Raw genomic sequence first — 18592 nt, 5'->3', positions numbered from 1 at the left:
CAGAATTACCCAAATTATGCAAAAATGCAAATAAAACCGAAGCAAACACACCGATCAGTTCAGAGATCACACACAATCTGCTAAAACCTTCAAGTTATTTGCAACATACACACTTTACCTTGAAAATGTTATAGCAGAGGTGGAAAAAATGAAAAAGAAAATAATGACTAAATTATATTTTAATGCAAAGCTGTAAATGAAGCACTGATTTATTCACGTGCAGGATGAAATGTGAAACTTGTTTTCTGATAATGGTCCATGAGGAAGACGTGTCCTCATAACTGTCCTAAAAGGGGGCCGGTTTGTTCACAAACCCATCTTTAAACTAATGAAACTACATAATGAGGTTGTTAAAAGCTCTTCTGGAGCTCAGCTGATCCGGAGTGAAGCTCAGGTTGCTGGTGAAATGTTCTGGGGACGTCCCAACCGTGTCTTTAGTACGACTGAAACCATTCCTTTCCTTTTGTTAGACTTGAAAAAAAAATTCCTCAGTTCTAAAAGGGACACGAACAAACCCACAGAACACGATGAGGGGAGGGGGACCAGCTGGTGACACAAAGGGGTGAGGAGGGGACGGGGGAGTCGACTCTCTTGAGAGTCTCTAAACCATTAAAGGCAAACCAGTTCCAGGAAGGAACCATGTATAATGTATAAGTCATTAGTCCGCTGGTCGTCGAACAACTAATGGAGCTGGAATCTCAAACCTTCACAGCCGACGGAGAAATCAAAGGTTTGTGATCTCCTGCGTGGACGTGTGTTCAGCTGTGTGGAGTCCTCCGACCCTGCTGCACCTTTTACGCATCCCAGCTTCCTGGACCTTCTCAAAAACACAACAAGGAGCACGCCAAGGGGCTCCAGAGCCGGAGCAAACACGTGGCTCCCGTCAGCTTTCAGAGCAACACCCAACACTTCCTCCCGCAGCTTTAAAACAAATACAGCAGAGACCTGTGGTGCAAGAGGTTCAACATTTTAAATATCTTCTTCATCATAATTTTCTAAATTAAGCCCTGCAGGAAAACTTTTACCACCACTGAGGCAAACATGCACGAACCAAAGCAGAGCAGATTATTTTAAAAGCACACAAACTGTTATTTCCAACCAACCTGTCGGTCTACTGATTTAATCAGCAGTAAAACAGCTGCAGGAACGTTTTGTTTCTTGGTTTTACGTCTTTAAATCGCAGGAGGTGGCTGAAGGCAGACCGGCGCGCTGAAGTTTAAATGCTTATTTATTCATTATTAAAAGGAGACTAGGCTGTTTTGGCTCACTTTTAACCTGGTGTGTTTGTAGAGCAGAGAGCAAAACTTATCTCCTCGCTGCACGTTCATCTTTTAAACTCCTTAATCCAACAGCTGAAATGTCTCCAGCCTTTATTAGTGTCTGCAGGAGCGCTTCTTTACTGAATTAAACAAATCAGCCGTGTTCATGATCTGAAACATGCAGGAAACGTGCTGGGACCAGACTGCAGCACCAGGTATGTCAGCTCAATGGTTTTGAGAACCGACTGGCCGGCACTCTGAAGTTGCAAGTGTACTAATCTGGCCACAGGGGGTGCTAGGGGCTGGGTGACCTTTCACTAACCCTGTAAAGGGTCATTTTAGCACATACTGGCTCAAGAAAATGATCTAAAACTGTGAAAAAGTTGCAAAGTATCCCTCTAAATCGGGGGTGCCCAATCCTGGTCCTGGGCGGCCGGTGTCGGTACAGGATCTGCTCGGGTGCTGGATCGGTTCGGGGTCCTTCGACTGCCGATGACGTCACATGACTGCAACTCTACTCGGCTTTCACACACACGTTTTGGAAAGACATCAGCAGTTTTGCTGATAAATCCTTGTTTGTTAACACCTAAATGTTTTCTTTATAATTGTAATTTGTTAATAAAACACCATATTATCTTTGTTTAGTAAAGAATGTGAAACTGCATTAAAACCAACAACGGACTGACAAACAACAGAACAGTTCTTATATGTGAAGCCACATGTGTTTGTATTAATGTTCGTCTGTATATTTCCTTAGTTGTTATCTAAATACATTCTTTGACTCTAAATGTTGCTTGGTGTCTTTCAATAAAGTTCTTATATTTAATTTTGCCCCATTTCATCACCATCAAGAGCTTTTGAGGGTCACCGTTTATCATTTGCTTATATTTTACATTTCCTTTAGAAATTCAAACATATTTTCTCCAAAAAGTGTTGATTTTTGGACTACAGAACTACAACCGCAAATTTGTTCTGACCAATCAAAATCATAACGTGACAACGTCACTTCCATAAGCTTCATGTTCAGCCAATCAACTACTTTGACGTCACTGGCAGTCGAAGGACCCCGAGCCGATCCTGTACCGACACCGGTATCCACCCCTGCTCTAAAAACTTAAACTACCAGGGCAGCTGACTACACTGCATGTTTATATTTATATATATATATATATACACAAAACATGGAAATGTGTAAATAAATCTAACTTTTGGTCCCGTTTGTTCAGGATAATCCACCCAAATCTATCATTTAATCTATAAATCTCTTATTGTGGTCTGAACGGGCCTTCAGCGTCACCTCCCTTCCTCCAGCTCAACGTAGAGAGCAGAACTGAGCTCGACTCACCAGGATGTTGTGCTGGACCTGTTCCTACAAGGGTGGGACGACGTCGATGGACAACAAGGCCAATGACCTGGACCTGTCACGCCAGCAGGCCGCCTCAGTGCAGTTGGGTGTCTGACATTCACAGCGGTCCTGCTCGACTCCACAACAGAGAATCCAACACATCAGCAGGACACGACTGAAGGTTCTTACCATAAAACAGAAAACGTAGTCTTCAGAGTATTAATCATATATAGCTAGCTGCTTTTCAAATGCCATCAGATTACAGCTGCTGCATGTTTGCTCCCTGGAGGACAAATGTGATGTAGCCAGATTTTATTTTGAAAGGGCAGCAGCAAAATTCCTCCAAAGGTAACAGAAGTTATCAAACGGCCAAGCAACACTAAACGGATGTTCTTACCTTGAAGGTAGAGCTTTAACAGATCTCAGCGACGGTGGGGTTAGAAACTTGACCAGTTACATATCTGACTCCACTCTGCTGGCCAGATGCTCCGTGGAGCGGCTATGGGGTGCTCCGATACCTGCATTACAGCCTCTGCCGCGATACCAGGAGAAAAGCAAACTTCTTTTTCTTGACGATGAGCAAACAGTCGTAACGCATGTATTAGAGCACCGAAGGCTTGAGAGAAAGCAGCCAAAAGCTGCTGCTGTAGTGAGCTTTAGATGGAAATCATTAAAGACGACCGTTCAGCAGCACGGACGCAACGTCCTGCTGTGACATTTCGTCTGGATGTTGTTATTCAGCCAGAAACCAAGTTTGCAGATCCAGCATGGTGGGAATCCTGCAAATACTCATGTAAGCCCAGAGTCTCATGGATCTGTGTGGAAGTGATGAAGACTTGCTTTTCCAGTTTGGACATCTCGACGTCCCTTCCATCATATCTGAGGCTGTGTTTTTAATCAGAAGTGCTTCCCGACACCATGATCCGACAAGCTGCAGCTTTTAAAATAGCTGCACCTTTCTGTCCAGCAGCTGTCCTGAAAGCAGGACACACACCTCCTATTGCTGTCATCACCTTAAACCCAGCAGCTCCTCCACCCAGAGGACAAACAGGAAGTCTAATTTGAGACCACTTCCTGTATGACATTCCTGACCTGAGCAGCCTTCCTGCCAGACTCTCTCAGGCTCGGAGTGTGTCGCAGACCTGACACCCCAGCTGACACCGTTACACTTTCATCCATGAAGGATAATCTGGTGTGTGTGTGTTTAAAAACATAGAAGTAGGAAGTATTTAAACTCTCGTTTTAGTTGGGAAACAAGTTCTTTTGACATGGACGGGTTTTTGTACGAGGAGGAAACCTGAACAATCACGAGTGTTCCGAGTTGTCACGTTGATCTTTTGTGTTAAATCAGTCTTAAAAACAGCTTTTGAAGCCTTTTCAATCAGTTTTATTGTAAGTTCAGTGCAAAGAATTAAAATACATACAAGGTTTATAACAAAGGGACCGACAGAGGTGGGAAAGTAAAGATCACATTCATTTCAGCAGCAAATCATTTTAACTTCACCAAGTATAATGAGTTACACGTGTCGCTATCTGGGGATACGCGTGTTCAGTATCTGAGAAGGAGAACAAACAAGATGCAAAATAATAACTTTCATTAAATGTTTCTGCAGGGAAAAGATCAATTCTGTAAAAGAAAGAAGGATTTGGAAGAAGAGGCGCGCTCATCTCGCTTCGTTAAAGAGCAAGGATAAAAACACGGTGCCTTCCCTGGGATGCGTTCCCCAAACCCCCCAAAGCAGCTGGAATAACGGCTCTGGGAACGGTCACCTGCGTTAACCTTCACTCTCAATCTGTCCCAAATCAAGTTAATAAAAATTATACGCATATAGAATAAAAAATAATTAGTTCTATATATTTAGTGTGTAGTCTACTCCCATTCTTTAAGGTTTATTAGTTAGAATTTTATTTATTAGTATCCTGATGATTGTTTTATCCAAAAACGGGATCTGAATCCAAATAAGTAAACAAAAGTAAACAGGCTACGGAGATAAATGTCAACAAAATGACTGAAAGTGACCAAATGCAGCCAATAAAGGCTAAAGCAGCCGAGTGCTCCCCAAAAATTCAAAATAAAAGCAGATTTTAATAAGTTCCAATCTCATTAAACTCAAATTAATCAGCTGTGTTCATAAAATAAAAACCAACAATGATCGGATTCAGATGAAAAGAAACACAAAAGGAAATGAATCAAATATCTCCCAACAAGATGAGACGTTTCATCTTTTCAGCAGAGGCTCGTCTACCTGCCAGGTGACTCCAGGACCCCTTCATGGGTCACAGAAAACGTAGGAAAAACATGTTGCAGGATTCCCTCCTTCACTGGTTTCCACTGCTGGTCGTGTTCTGCTGCTGAGGTTCTGGTCGGGCTCGGTTCCACGTGTGGAAGTCCAACAGGACTTGGTTAAGCTTCTTCATCCAGTCCAGCCTCTCCTGCTTGGTGTCAGCGGAGAACCAACACCTGAGGAATAAATCAAGTTTTAACGTTAAAGTTTTCCCCAAAACACACAAAACCAATTAAAGATCCGATTCAAACGTATTTATTTAGTTTCTGCTTAAATTGTGAATCAAAGCAGAAAAAGTTCAAAGAAGAGATTCACGATCGACAGCTTAAAACCAAAAATATGACATCATCTTACCTGGACAGTGGTTCCTGGTTTTGATCCTCCTGCAGCCTAACCTCGTTCGCCAGTTCAAAGGTGAAAGGTCGCGCGCAGGAGTCTCTGTTAACAGGCCTGACGCACTGACTGGGGAACTTGGACAGAGAGATGCTGCCCTCTGCTTCCTGAGAGGTGAAAACAGAAAATCACCCGGTGACCGCAACAGGCAGACAGATTTTATACATCTAGAAATCGGTTGTTCTATTAAACCTTTGTTTCTCTGTCATTTGGGTGGTTCCAGTAGAACAGATCACATCCCTGCAGGACAAAAAACCTGCGGTTCCACACGCCAAATCCACTGATCAGGTCAAACACGGTCTGGAAGCAGAACCACAGAATGGCTGTTGATTTCAACACACACACACACACACACACACACACACACACACACACACACACACACACACACACACACACACACACACACACACACACACACACACACACACACACACACACACACACACACACACACACACACACACACACACACACACACACACACACACACACACACACACACACACACACACACACACACACACACACACACACACACACACACACACACACACACACACACACACACACACACACACACACACACACACACACACACACACACACACACACACACACACACACACACACACACACACACACACACACACACACACACACACACACACACACACACACACACACCAGACTTTGCTTTTTGTTTTAATTTAAAGATCAACTTCACTCATTTTTTATACGTCTGAAGGCCGTCTGGTCTCTATTCAGAATGAATGCCTTCCAAGTCGTACTCTGGGTGAAAAAAAAGCTCTGGTACGTCTGTTTTGAGTCAGAGGAGACGGTAGCCTCAGATGACAGGGTTCGGAGTCTTACTTCCTGATTTTTGGACATCTCGCCTCAGATTGGCTAACAGCATCGTGACTCTACCACTGACTATTTGCTCTGCAACCCTGATGCTTCATCTCCAAAAATAACTCAAGCATTGAGGAGTTATGCTGTGTGGTGAAGCTGCTAATGCTAACGGTTAGCCTCTGCTAGCCAAGACGTTCTCTGCTGTTTGCTGGACACCAAGCACTTTGTGTCGCATCCTATGCATGAAAAGTGCTATATAAATAAAGTTTGATTTGAAACCAACAACAGCCTTCCCCGTTGTAAGATGGGTGAGTCCATGAATGTTAGTGACAGTGTGACGTAGATCTGTCAGGCTTTTCGAATCCTAGAGTTTCACCGTCTGTTTTCTATCAGAAGCTGATGTGGGAGATAGTCTCCTACACCTATTTTCATGTTCAGCCTGCATGAAACACTCAGTGACCCATTAGAATCAGAGATAAACACTAAAAATGGTTTTTAGTTAAGTGGACCTTCACAAGAAAAACACCTCTAACAGTTTTAATGAATTTCTATTTTGTGTGGACTTGAATTTTTAAATATTTCAGTTTTATTCCTAATTTGTGCAATGGTCTTAGATTTAAAACAGACAGTCAAGAAGCACAACAGCAGATCATTCTCCGATAAACCAGCGATGGAACCAGCGCTACTGACCAGGAAGCCTTGGTGTCGGACATCAGAGTGACCCTCGCTGTCCAGCTTCAGGTAGATGTTGCCCTCTAGAGGTGAAAGAAAAGGCACCTGCACGGTCCAGGAAGAGGAAAGAAAAACATCAACAAAGTCAAACATAAACAGAGGAAAGCGTTTACTAATTTAAATAACAGGTTAGTTTCTGCAAAGTGAGAGAAGTGCTGAGAAACGAAGGAGTGACGTGTTTAAAAAAAGAAAAGTGAAACCTTTTCCTGAAACTCATCTCCCAGCAGCTTCCTGATTTTGCCTTCAAATTTCATCTGAGTGGGAAAAGCAGGACAGAGACGGGGAGGGCGAGACATAGGACAGCAGTGAGCCCACCCGTGCTCTTGGTTTTAAAAGCACAAACAAAAAGAACCATTAATAGTAACGATGTAAACAAGAGCAAACAGAACTGTGCAGAACCCGGTGATGGTGGTGGCCGCAGTCCATTTAAAGTACTGGGGCTCTCTGAACTGCCCATACGAAAACCAAACACAGCCCCGGCCGGTGATGATCCACATTTACCTTATCCAGCGGGAATTTGTTGCTTCCTAGCGAGGCTAAGCTGATCGTGTGGGAGCCGACCAGACAAAAGTTACTGGAGCGACGACTGAGTGACGTCTGAGGAGAACCTGAAGGCCAAACAAGTCCAGACTGAGAACTCATAACAACTTTAGAGTTAAGACGGTGTGTGTGTGTGTGTGTTTATGGTCAGAGCCGTTCCTCGTTCCAGGTCATTAAACATCTCGGTCCCGACCAAAGCAAAGATCCTACTCACTTGTCAAGCTGTAACCGGATTTCTGTCACAAACACAACAAAAGGAGCTGTTAAAGAGGCGGATCAACTAAAACACGAACTTTAACATTCAGACATTAAACGTGATCAGATGCTCACTGTGATGGTATTCAGGAGCTTTCTGGGCGTCACCTGAAAACACCAAGTCACCATTAAGACATCGGCCTATTTTTATAATAAAAGCTGCGTTTTGAGATCTAAAGACTACAAAAAAAATCTCCAACTCACTCGTGACTTAGCGCCGGGTCGATCTGCGCTGCTGTTGGTGCCTGAAGAATGAGACTGACACAGAAAAAAAAAATCACAAATGAAAATGATGTTTTCTTTTTTTAAACCAAATAAAATTTTTATGTAAAACTAGGAAGAATAAAGTTGTCTTTAGCAGAGAAAAACCACAGAGTTGAGTGGACTCTTCCTTTTAGGTACACATTTATAGGCATTAAATATATAAAATAACTACTGCATTAATATGCTTTCTTCTCATGTGGAATGCAGCCCTCATTAAACATCAGTGATAAAACTGGGTTTAATTTTCTAACGTTTTTGTCCTTCGAGCACAAAAAAAATGCACTAAGCTCGTATAAAAAGTTAAATCTCAGATAAAATTTATTTATTTTTCTCACCAGGCTGTAGACTTCCACTTCAATCTCAAAACCAGGGCGGATGTCCTTCCTGAAAAAAAGAAAATGAAATTGTACATTTATTCTATAATTATATACACACACGCTCATAAGAGATTATTATTTTACAATCAGACATAAAAAAGAAAAAGCCAAATTTGATCTGAAACATAAAAGCTTTACGAGCTTTAACTAACAAAACGCAGCTCACAGCGTGACCGATGTTGGGAAGGAGATGGCGTCTCCGCTTCGGGCATCGGCTGCTGTAGCCAGCGGCGTGGCAACGATGTGGCAGGGCCCGTATCGGATTAGAACGAAGAAGTAGTGGCTTGGTCGTCCTGACGGGCAAAGAGCAAAACATTTAGCTTTTCCCTTTGCGTGCATAAGCGGCTTAAATTCGTAAACTATGAAGAGTTTAATCCAAAACCCTTTCTACCGTCCTACCTGCGCGGTTCTGCGACGAGCAGACAAACTCCACCTTGAGAGGCAGCTGGATGTTTGTGATGCTGACCGTCCCTCTGCAGGGCTGCTGCTCCTCTGTTGAAGCCCCTTCAGACTCTGAGCTCTTCTCCTCCCTCAGTCTGGTTACCTCTGCCAGCAGGGCAGAGCGTTTCTCACCTGAAGGCAGTTAAACCACAAATAATGAGACGAATACTAGAAAATGAACGCACAGTCTGGCGGTGTACATACAGGAGACCAGCAGAAGTTTCTCAGCTTCAGCCTCCTCCAGCGAGCCGCGTCCATGGTCTTCATCAGTGCAGCAGCTCAGAGCTTGTAGGGTCTGGCTGATCACGGTCTGCAGCTTCACGGCTTCTTCATTAAGAGCCTGGAGATGCAAAATTTATAAGAAACAAAACATTTTTAACAAATCCAGTCTTCATGTAATTCTATCTTGTTTGTTTTTTCTCGTCTTTTTCGTAAAATATCTTCCCGTTTTAACTAACGAGCTAACCCTAACCCTCTTAACATGAACCTACCAGAGGACTGCAGATGGAGATTAGCCTAAGGCTACAATCTGGCATATTAGCAGCTGTTCATAAATATGCAATGTCCTCTCTTTAAATAAAGTAAGAAAAAAAGTGTTTATTACAGTTTGCAGACATTCAGTAGATTTAGATGTTTGTCAAACTTATTTAAAACCAGTCGAAGAGTTTATGAAGTCTCTGAAAAACTAAAATACATTCCTGGATGAGAAATAACAAAAACTATTAAAATTGAATAATCTAAAAATAACTGCATCACTTGATAAAATCTCCTGTTTTTTTTTTTCTTTTTTTTTTTTTACACACAGAGACCATTTTAAAGTTTCCACTTTAACTCCATTAGTTCCTCACGGCTATTCTCTCCTTGGTGTTGACCAACGGCTGGGGCTCGGACACCTCTGTGGCCCGTCTCTGAGCAGCTGGAGTCACGCCCTGAGTGGCGGGTAGCTTACTCTGTCGTTGTGTGCGGTACGCATCGACACTGTCGAACAAAAGATGTGTGCATCATGTTGTAGGAAGTCATTTTAGAGACCCACTTGTAAAATAAAAACAAAGCTTTTTACGAGCTTGTCCTCCTTTTTGTTCTGTAAAACCAAAACGAGGTACCTGTAAAGTGGAGCGAAGTCAGCCGGAGGGGTGCTGGTTTCTTCTGGAGTCAGGAGCAACGATGAAGAGCTTGACTCCTGAGCTGCTGCCAGCCGCTGTTGGAGAACATCACAGACGCGCGTTATTAAAAACACTCCCAACACGACAAAAAACAAAAAGGTTTCTTAGCCTGTGCCAAGTCTCCTTTATCAGTTGGTGGAGCACAAGTGACGCTTTTACCATCGGGGTGACCGCAGCTTCTACAGACTTGCTGAGAGGAGAGAGGATGACGCTTGGAGGAAAGGTCAGCAGCTCATCTCCATAACTGTCCAGCTTGTTGCTTTCATTCTTCCCCTCTTCTGTTGCTTCTTCACTCGTCTCCTTCTGCACGTCGGTGTCCATCTTGTCTTTATCTCCAGAGCAAGCACCGATACCACTATCGCAGTCCTCTGCATCTTCATCCACTCGCTCCTTTTCTTCCACATTTCCGGCACATTCCAGCACCTCTTCAAACATCTTGTCGATTACTTCAGCGGTCCCGGTCTCATCGTGAGAGCTCAATCCATCGTCTGATGAAAGAAAAGCAAAGACGGGATGGAAAATGTTCATCATTTCTGCTTTCCGAAACAATTCAAATATCAGAGAAACCACACCGACCCCGAACACCTGTGTGTTTATCTGAGCGCAGCACTGAGAAAATGACCATCCCACCAGCAGAGAGCTTCACCCGTGTGCTCCACTGTTCTTAAAAAGAAACCCAAGTGCCCATAAATCCATCTTCAGACCAATCTCACCTGACAGACTTGTCTCAGTCCTGGACTCCATTGAGGTATCGCTCTCAGTCACGGGCGAGCTGTTAATCAGCTCGGGCTCCAGGATGAAGGTGACTCTCTTTGGGTTTTCTATCCTCTGACTTCCTGCTGCCAGCTTGTTTACATAATCCTGCCTTACACCTGATGAATCCGCCTCCATCTCACAGGAGTCTAGCTGGATCTCTGTTGACCTCTGAGCTTCACCATCGTTTCCATCAGAATGAGTTCCCGCATCATGGTCTGCGCTCCCTGACTGTGCTTCTGGTCTCGAGTCTCTTAAAGCTCGAGTTTCACGTTCCACACTGCCTGCCTGGCTCTCCTTCCACTGTTGAAATGCATCGTTGTTTCGGATCAATATTCCCACACCGCAGCTTTCACGGGACTTCAGCGTTTCTTCATCAACATCAGCCTTCTCCATCACAGAATCATCTACCATGCTCCTCATCTCAGGTGTCAGATTACCACGATTCTGCGGCTCCGGAGAGCCATCAGCCTCACTGGAAATATCTGCGTGAGGATCAGCAGGTTTGTTGTACCTCGTAAAGCCATCTTCTTTATCTTTGTCCTCGCTGAATGTTTCTAACTCCCTTCCCTCCTTGTTAGTTAAAAGCTGCCTTTCTTCCTCATCCTCAACCACCTTGCCTTGAGGATATCTCCATACCCTTAATTCCTCATCGGTTGAAGGTTCAATCCCCTCCTCACTGTATGAAGAACAATTCATTGTTTCCTCTTCATCAAAAGTAAACACCTCAGATTTGTCTTCAGTTCCTCTGAAAACCTGACTCGTTTCCTTTGTGTTGGACTCATCTAGGAGGGTTGATTGTAAGAAGCCGTCCCTCTCAGCTGTTTGCAGCTCAGATAAACTGTGCTCCTCACTGAAAGACAGCTGTAGTACAGCCAGAGCTTCTGGTTGTAGGAAACCTGGCTGCTCGTTATTCACATCTGCTGCCTTGTGTTCTTCCTCCTGACCTTCCTCATCACGATGAGCATTTTGTTTCTCTGCAGATGCAACAGCAGCAGATTCAGAGGACGTTCCTTCACCTGATGAAAAATAAGTCCTGCATCTCATCACCAGATAATCAAACTTCATATCTAATGGTCTACATGTGCAGAGGAGAGCCAAATGCCGCTAATAATCCACAGTTTAAATTATTTCACAGGAGGCAAAAGTGTCAAGTTGGCAAAGAAAAGAGTGAAATAAAGTTTACAAATATTAAAAAAGAACTACTACTGATGACTGGTCAGTGATAAATCTGGGTAAATGTAACTTCTTTCAATTAAAAATAAACTTTTCAGCTGTCTAAACTTTATGAAGAAAACGAGACATGGGAAGAGTTTGTCTATGAGAAAAGTTTAAATGTCAGATTCCTCACCAGCGGGATTTGCAGGCCCCTCTGTGGCTGATTTAAGCATTTCAATGAAACTGCCATCTTTCATCTCAGTATCATCATCATCATCATCATCATGAACCTGCTGGATAGAGAACAGCAGCATCAGGATGTAAATAAACAGCTTCTAAGTGAAAAGGAATGCATTAAGGGAAACTGGGCAGAAAGGAAATAAAAGACAAACACTGGATATTGTTTTTAGAAGCTACAAAGAAGGTGAAACAGTGCCGAGTAACCAGGTGAGTCCCTCTAAATTGACATTACAATGAAAATAATCTTAAAATGGACAGAAAGTGGTGCATGACTCATCCAAATACTGTTTTCATGCTTTTCGGTGAGCTTTCAACTTCCCACAAACCACACCACACTCTTACTAAGGTGCAAAATACCAAAAGTAAACCACACACCTCAAAAGGATTTTGATAAAAATTATCTCTAAATGTGGAATAACTCAAGTTGGACCACTTTTAAATGAAACCTAATATAGAAGAACCACAACTGAATAGAATTGTATTTAGACCTTTAGAGGGTGAAAACTCGGTGCAGTTTGTTTTGATTCCACATCACAGACTCACATCAGACGGCTGCACGGGAGGCCAACAAACCTTCCTTTTAGATCTTGCAACTGACAAGGTAGGTGATGAAGAGCCAGCAGGGGTCCTTCGCTGCTAAAGTTTATACAAGTTAACTTGCAAAAAAAAGCTAATGAGAACAACAGCCAACAAGGTGTTACAAGGTCCCACCAGCGGGTTTTATCCACTAGAAAGTGCTGAACTGTTGCATGTTTACTATTTTAGAACCTTTTCTGCAGCAGAAATCCAACCTTTGTTAATTATGTGATTTTAATTAAAATCACTAAGAATCAGTGAGAGCGTAAACAGCTCAGTTTGTTATAACTTATCTACTTTAGTACATCAGCCACACCTTCCTCAATATAGCTGATAAACTCGATGTTTTCTTTTTTATTGTCTAACAGATAAAGTATGACAAACTTACGCTTGTTAATGATGAATCGGAGTTGCTCCTTTTCAGCCAGGCGTTCTCACTAATTGGCTGGAAAGACAGCTGGTTCAGCTCCCGTTCTCGTTCCTGATCAAAGAAACCGAGTTGGACCGTTTACTGATTCTACAGGGACGTTTTTAAACGGGTGAATGTTAAAACAAATCTTGGAAGACATGTATTGATCTACAACAGAACCAACATTAAATGTGGGGACTATATCAGCGTTTAAAGCAAAACCAACCTGGCGTATGCTGAAAGCCTGCTTCGAGCTGGGGGTTGTTGAGCACTGGAGTTTCTGCTGAATGCCAGAGACGAAGCGGGAGCGGGCCCGTGGGCTGGGATTGGCAGGAATCTCTGCTGGGGTGGGGCTGGCCTGGAAAACAGGTGCTTTAAAACGCTCCAGTCTTTCATTAAATTCTTCTTCGCCTGCGTAAAAATACCAATGAATCAGTAATGATAAATCATTTCATGTTATTTTAAAAGACTTGCACTAAACATTCAGAAATCTAAAATAATTTATGGTGTGCTCATTGGTGTCCTCACCAAGGAGATGCCCTTTGATGTCTTTGGTATTAACTGATGAACCTTCAGCTCCGGGATCAGAAAAGCAACGCTGAACTAAAGAAGAAATGGCAAAAAAGTGTTTCAGACTTGATTTTAATCAAATACCAACAACGCTGCTTTTTTCTGATTCATAAATACAATTATATTATCTGACATGGAAAATCCAATCTCACCCGACTTCAGGTCAAGAAACAGAAATACCTCAACAACAAAACACCCAACAAAAACAAAACTATTACCATCTCTTCTCTGGGCGAGCAGCTGAACTCGTGAACGGACTGAGGGAATCATCGGCGTGTCTGGTTTTGTCTGTAGCGCAGCCAGTCTTCCAGAGGTGGACGGTTTAGGACTTTGGTTCTCCCTACCAGCTGCCTCCAGACGCCGCCGCTTCAGCCCATCTTTCATTTCTGAAACAACATACGGACAATTGTTGTAAATATGTGACAAAGTCTCATTGTAACAATTAGACCCATAGCAATTCTTTAAATATTCACACAAACATACCTGGGGCTGGGACAGCATTGCCTTCGGAGTCTGACAGAGGTTCTCTCTGCCTTTTCAAGTTAGCGTTGGCTTTGCCACCATCTTCCTCTCTGGCTTCCATGTTGAACTGAAAAAAGTCAAAGTAAAACTGACCTTTCCAGGCCACCATGCTAGGTGTTCTCATGGGAATTAAGCAGCTTTTTTAGCTTATAGTGGAAAACAAGTTATATAAAAACAATAAGCTATCATGAAATGTAAACAGGTTATAAAGTGAAAATACACATTTCAAGAATTGCTATTTGCTGTAACTTTAACCATGCTAGCCAAAACAATGGGTTTGTAAACAGAAGCAGAAACCAACCAAACTGTCACGCTTCTACTTTGTTTTTCAACAATGTTTATCTTTTTTATTTTATTTTTTTGTATGACTTAGCTGTGGACATTAAACGTGGGTGGGGCGGGTAACATTTTTTGAGTTACGTGTGGTTGTATCATATCAGTTCAAATGGGAATGGCAATTTTATTTTTCTTGAAAAAATGAATTGTGGTATAAAAAAGAACAAGGGGCCAATTTTTTCCATTAAACTTCTGCGTGTGTGTCTATGAAGAGGAGGAGATAAAGTCCAGTTTAGATCCAGTAACAAACACAAGTAGCATGTTTTGCTAGCTGGTCAACTACGTCTTCGACGTTTCTAAATTCAGAAAAAAAACTGTTCCATGATTTATTACATTTCCTATTCTTCTTTCTAAGACAAAATTGAACAAGTCACAACTTATTTTACTGCTTTAATAAACGTTTAGCGACGACGCCATGCGTTTTACTTTCTTCGAACCTACAGTTGGGCTAGATTAAGTTTAGCATGAAGAGTGAACAGAAGAAACGCTTTGCTAGCTCGACTTGTTATCTCAACATGTAATGTGTTGTCGCCTTACCTGAGACGATGTCTGTATAAAACTGCAGTTTCAAAACCAATAACGACAATAAGACGGAAGAAATAACCTTCTTGTTGACACAAACGTTCAATCTCCTCCTCTAACTTTAAATTTCAGCGGGTCTTGTGACGTCAGCGGAAACTACAACTGCAAACTGATCTGGAATCAGTCTTCTTAAAGTGTTACCGTAATACAATGAACGCTGGACTGGGAAAAGCTCAAATCTGACCGCTGATCTAGGATCAGCCATTGTTGGTGCAACTTCTTTTTGCGTGTTAAAAACTGGTCCCAGGTCTGACAAACGGGCGTAAAAGTTTTAGTACGGCAAGTGAACGCGCTAGAGGATATGAGGCATATTTACATACAAAAATAAATAATAAAATAAATTATAACCGTTTTTTTTGTTGCTACAAAAATCCATCAATCGAGATTAATCATTTTTACTTGTCCATTTAAATAAACCGGCTTTGATTGAAATTAGACCTTGAAACGAAAGGGTGTTAATCAACACTCTTTCTGCAGCTGCATGCAACATCTCTTTGGATAACATTTAGTTGTTTTTACATATATTTCACACCTGTAGTTTCTCAGTTTCACACTGCAACGAGCTGCTTCTTTTAGGCTTCTGCAGAAAAGTAGCTCAAGTGGGTCATTGGTGCATCTCATTTGTAAGGAGTCAAGATAAGATCTTCAGAATAATTAGTTTCACATTTTAGTTTTCAAAATTATTAATTTAGAAGAACCGAATCATGGTTCACGGTTTACCCTGGAAGGAGGAAGACAACTTCTGTTTACATTTATAACCCAAAGTGACTGAAAGTGAACTCTCACGCTTTATCCTAAAATAGCATTTTTCTCTTTGTGTCACATTTGACATTTCTTAGAATTATTCACAGTTCACCTTCACAAATAGACACAAGGAACATACAAAAAAATTACAAAAATGATGCCTTTGATTTATATTTTTAAAGGGCTTCTGCACCCAAGCAATTAAAATGTGTAAGTTTCTTTCTATTGACATTATTATGTAAGCAGTTTTAAACTAACTACAAACAAACAAAAGGGTCCTGGGTAGGTGGGTAGGTCTTTTGAGATCAAAGTCACAACAGGTTTACATGCAGATACCTGAGATTTGATGAGGCACAGGGACAAAACAGAAACCCTTTCCTGTCCCAATAGCCCAAAGATGGTCCAATTAGGACTCAGGAACTGACAAAATCTTCTGAGTTGGTCAAATCTTCTAATACTCATATTTACAGATTCTCTGTGCATTTAAATTGTCTCTTAGTGTTTGTAAAAACTATGTCGTTCGCATCAAACACATTTCATTAACAACAAGAAAACGGCCCACAAATTTGTGTCAATTTAAGACAAACTATCTCAAAGCATCTAAACATGTGAGATTGCTCTTGATTTCTGCAGATAAGATTTCCAGGAAGAGGTGAAGACAGCGACGATGATTGGACTTTTGTTTTTTGTGGTACAGAAACTGATTTTATCTCTACGTCACATCTTGTGGTACCATTTCTGAAAAACCCCTCCATAGACACCAGACAGCGGTTTTAACCTTTTCTGAATGTTAGGGTTTATTTTGGGCGGAAAGTCTGACATCACTGAATTTCAGTTCCACAGTGGACAGGATTTAAACCGGTCCAGGGGGTCTGACACAAACAGAGCCAAGCGAGAAGAAGAAGCTGCAACTCATCTTTCCATCAAGGGCATCATGAAGACTTTGTGTTTGACTCTGGGGCTGCTGCTGATTGTCTTCTACAGCTGCAACGCCATGCGTGAGTGTTCCCCTTAATGCATGTTGGTGTTTATCTGTGACGGGTTCATACTGATGTGATCTGTTTCCCTCACAGTTGACGCAGTGGGGATCAGCACTTTTCCTGGAAACTGCTGCTTCCATTTCAGAGGCATGGAATTACCAGACAAACGTGTGACTTATATTACTAAGACCCACATTTCATGTCCGAAAAAGGGATTCATGTGAGTTTCATTTTTCAATGTTGAAGCTATTGACAACCAACCAGCAAAACATTTTTTTAAAAGTTGGCTCATATAGCAAAAGCATGCCCGATAGCTAAGAAGGGCCCAACCCATTTAAAGATTTATACGCCAACACCAGGATCTTAAAACAAATTTTAAAAACAACTGGGATCCAGTGTAGTGAGGCCAGCACCGGAGTGACATGCTCATACCTGCTCATACCTGCGGGTGCCCGTTAGCAAACGCGCCGCAGCATTCTGGACCAACTGTAGTCTAGAAAGACAACCCTGACTCACCTCGATAAATAGATCGTTGGAATAGTCAATTCTCGTGGTGATAAAAGCATGAATGATTCTATCCAAGTTGCAGTGACATTTTATGCAAGTTTCAAGCCAATTATGATGAAAACTGATGCTTGTGTTTTATTTTGCAGCATTCATACGGTAACTGGACGACAGATCTGCTTCAATCAGAGCTCCGTGTGGGCTCAGAGGATCTATACACAGATCCACAACAGCGACGGCAGCGGCTGGTGGAAATAAAGACTCATAACTGTATTATACGTATTTATGTGAGAGCCTATGTTTGCAAACATAACGCTTCATTTGATCTGTGCATGTCACCAAAATGTTGCTGCAATATAATTCATTACTTCTTCAAAATAAACATCTGTCAGATTATGTGTTCACGGTTTTTAAATAAACAACAACAATAACAACAACAACAATAACACCACTATAGCTGAAGCATGAGTTTGGATTAATTATTTAAACTTTCTTTTGTACTTCACTTAAATAATCTAAATGTTGTAATTAAGGCCTCCAAGAAAGGAATAGAGCCTTTTTACTTTCAGAGCACAACAGCAAAATTAAAACAACCAAAAAAAAAGAACTTTTAAGGGTTTCTGTTTATTTTGTAAAATTAAAAATCAATTTTCATTTGTGTATTTAGTCTAGAAAAATGTTATCGTAAAACCAGATTTTATATAACAAAACAACAATTTGATACAGCAAATTAAAATATTTGATTCCTCAGACACCAAGGGAATGAAAATAGTGTGTAATTGCTCTATTCTATTCTATTCTATTCTATTCTATTCCATTCCATTCTGAAACTGTAATAGAAGTCATAATAAAAGTCGTTGCTCCAGAGAAGAAAACAAACATAACATTTTGATTAGAGATGGATTAAAGTGGCAGAAAATTAGCAAAACTAGTAACGAGTACAGATGTGTAACGATGATAAGTGTGAAGAATAAAGACATACAGTAAAACAGGTTTTCTGCTGTCAGCCTGACCCCCCCCCCCCCGTGTCAATTTAAACTTCATCCAGTAGGAGGCACTAAAGTTGAAATATGCCTTAAAGATGGTTGCCTGAGTGAATATAACTTCAAAAAAATGCCCAGTGTGCAAAATGTTTGAATAAAGATGTAATGATGTTGTCTTTAATATTGCTGTTGTTGTCATACTATTACTATTACTACTACTACTATTACTACTACTACTACATTATTAAACAATACAACCCCCTTCCCAAAAGCTTTATTTGCCATTAGAATAGAATATAACAGAATAGAATAGAATAGAATAGACTTTA

General features: G+C 41.5%; 2 protein-coding genes across 14 annotated transcripts; one reads left to right on the top strand and one right to left on the bottom strand.

Annotated features, from left to right (window-relative positions):
* Positions 1-4670: 4670 nt before the first annotated feature.
* Positions 4671-15144, bottom strand: anln2 (anillin, actin binding protein 2). Of its 13 annotated transcripts, none has more exons than XM_054733441.2 (25): positions 15008-15144; positions 14096-14201; positions 13831-13998; positions 13571-13645; positions 13269-13453; positions 13022-13114; positions 12601-12693; positions 12011-12110; positions 10620-11678; positions 10066-10394; positions 9847-9941; positions 9592-9721; positions 8948-9083; positions 8702-8875; positions 8469-8595; positions 8261-8309; positions 7866-7919; positions 7737-7769; positions 7621-7642; positions 7368-7474; positions 7067-7120; positions 6825-6911; positions 5475-5582; positions 5244-5389; positions 4671-5065 (listed from the first exon to the last, which is right to left on the bottom strand). In XM_054733441.2, exons 2-25 carry the CDS (start codon positions 14193-14195, stop codon positions 4924-4926), a joined length of 3666 nt encoding a protein of 1221 aa, XP_054589416.2. In that variant the 5' UTR covers positions 14196-14201; positions 15008-15144; the 3' UTR covers positions 4671-4923. The 13 variants fall into 13 exon arrangements, with proteins under 13 accessions (XP_054589416.2, XP_070406669.1, XP_070406667.1 ...); XM_070550568.1 differs by having other exon boundaries at positions 10620-11636; XM_070550566.1 differs by having other exon boundaries at positions 12011-12107.
* Positions 15145-16466: 1322 nt separating this feature from the next.
* Positions 16467-17884, top strand: LOC107389262 (C-C motif chemokine 3-like 1). The gene is made up of 3 exons (XM_015965316.3): positions 16467-16794; positions 16870-16996; positions 17430-17884. Exons 1-3 carry the CDS (start codon positions 16584-16586, stop codon positions 17536-17538), a joined length of 447 nt encoding a protein of 148 aa, XP_015820802.1. The 5' UTR covers positions 16467-16583; the 3' UTR covers positions 17539-17884.
* Positions 17885-18592: the final 708 nt, after the last annotated feature.

This window comes from Nothobranchius furzeri, chromosome 4, assembly GCF_043380555.1.
Source record: "Nothobranchius furzeri strain GRZ-AD chromosome 4, NfurGRZ-RIMD1, whole genome shotgun sequence".
Taxonomy (NCBI): Eukaryota; Metazoa; Chordata; class Actinopteri; order Cyprinodontiformes; family Nothobranchiidae; genus Nothobranchius; species Nothobranchius furzeri.
The sequence above is the reverse complement of the archived record's forward strand: the minus strand, read 5'-3'. Positions and strand labels throughout refer to the sequence as shown.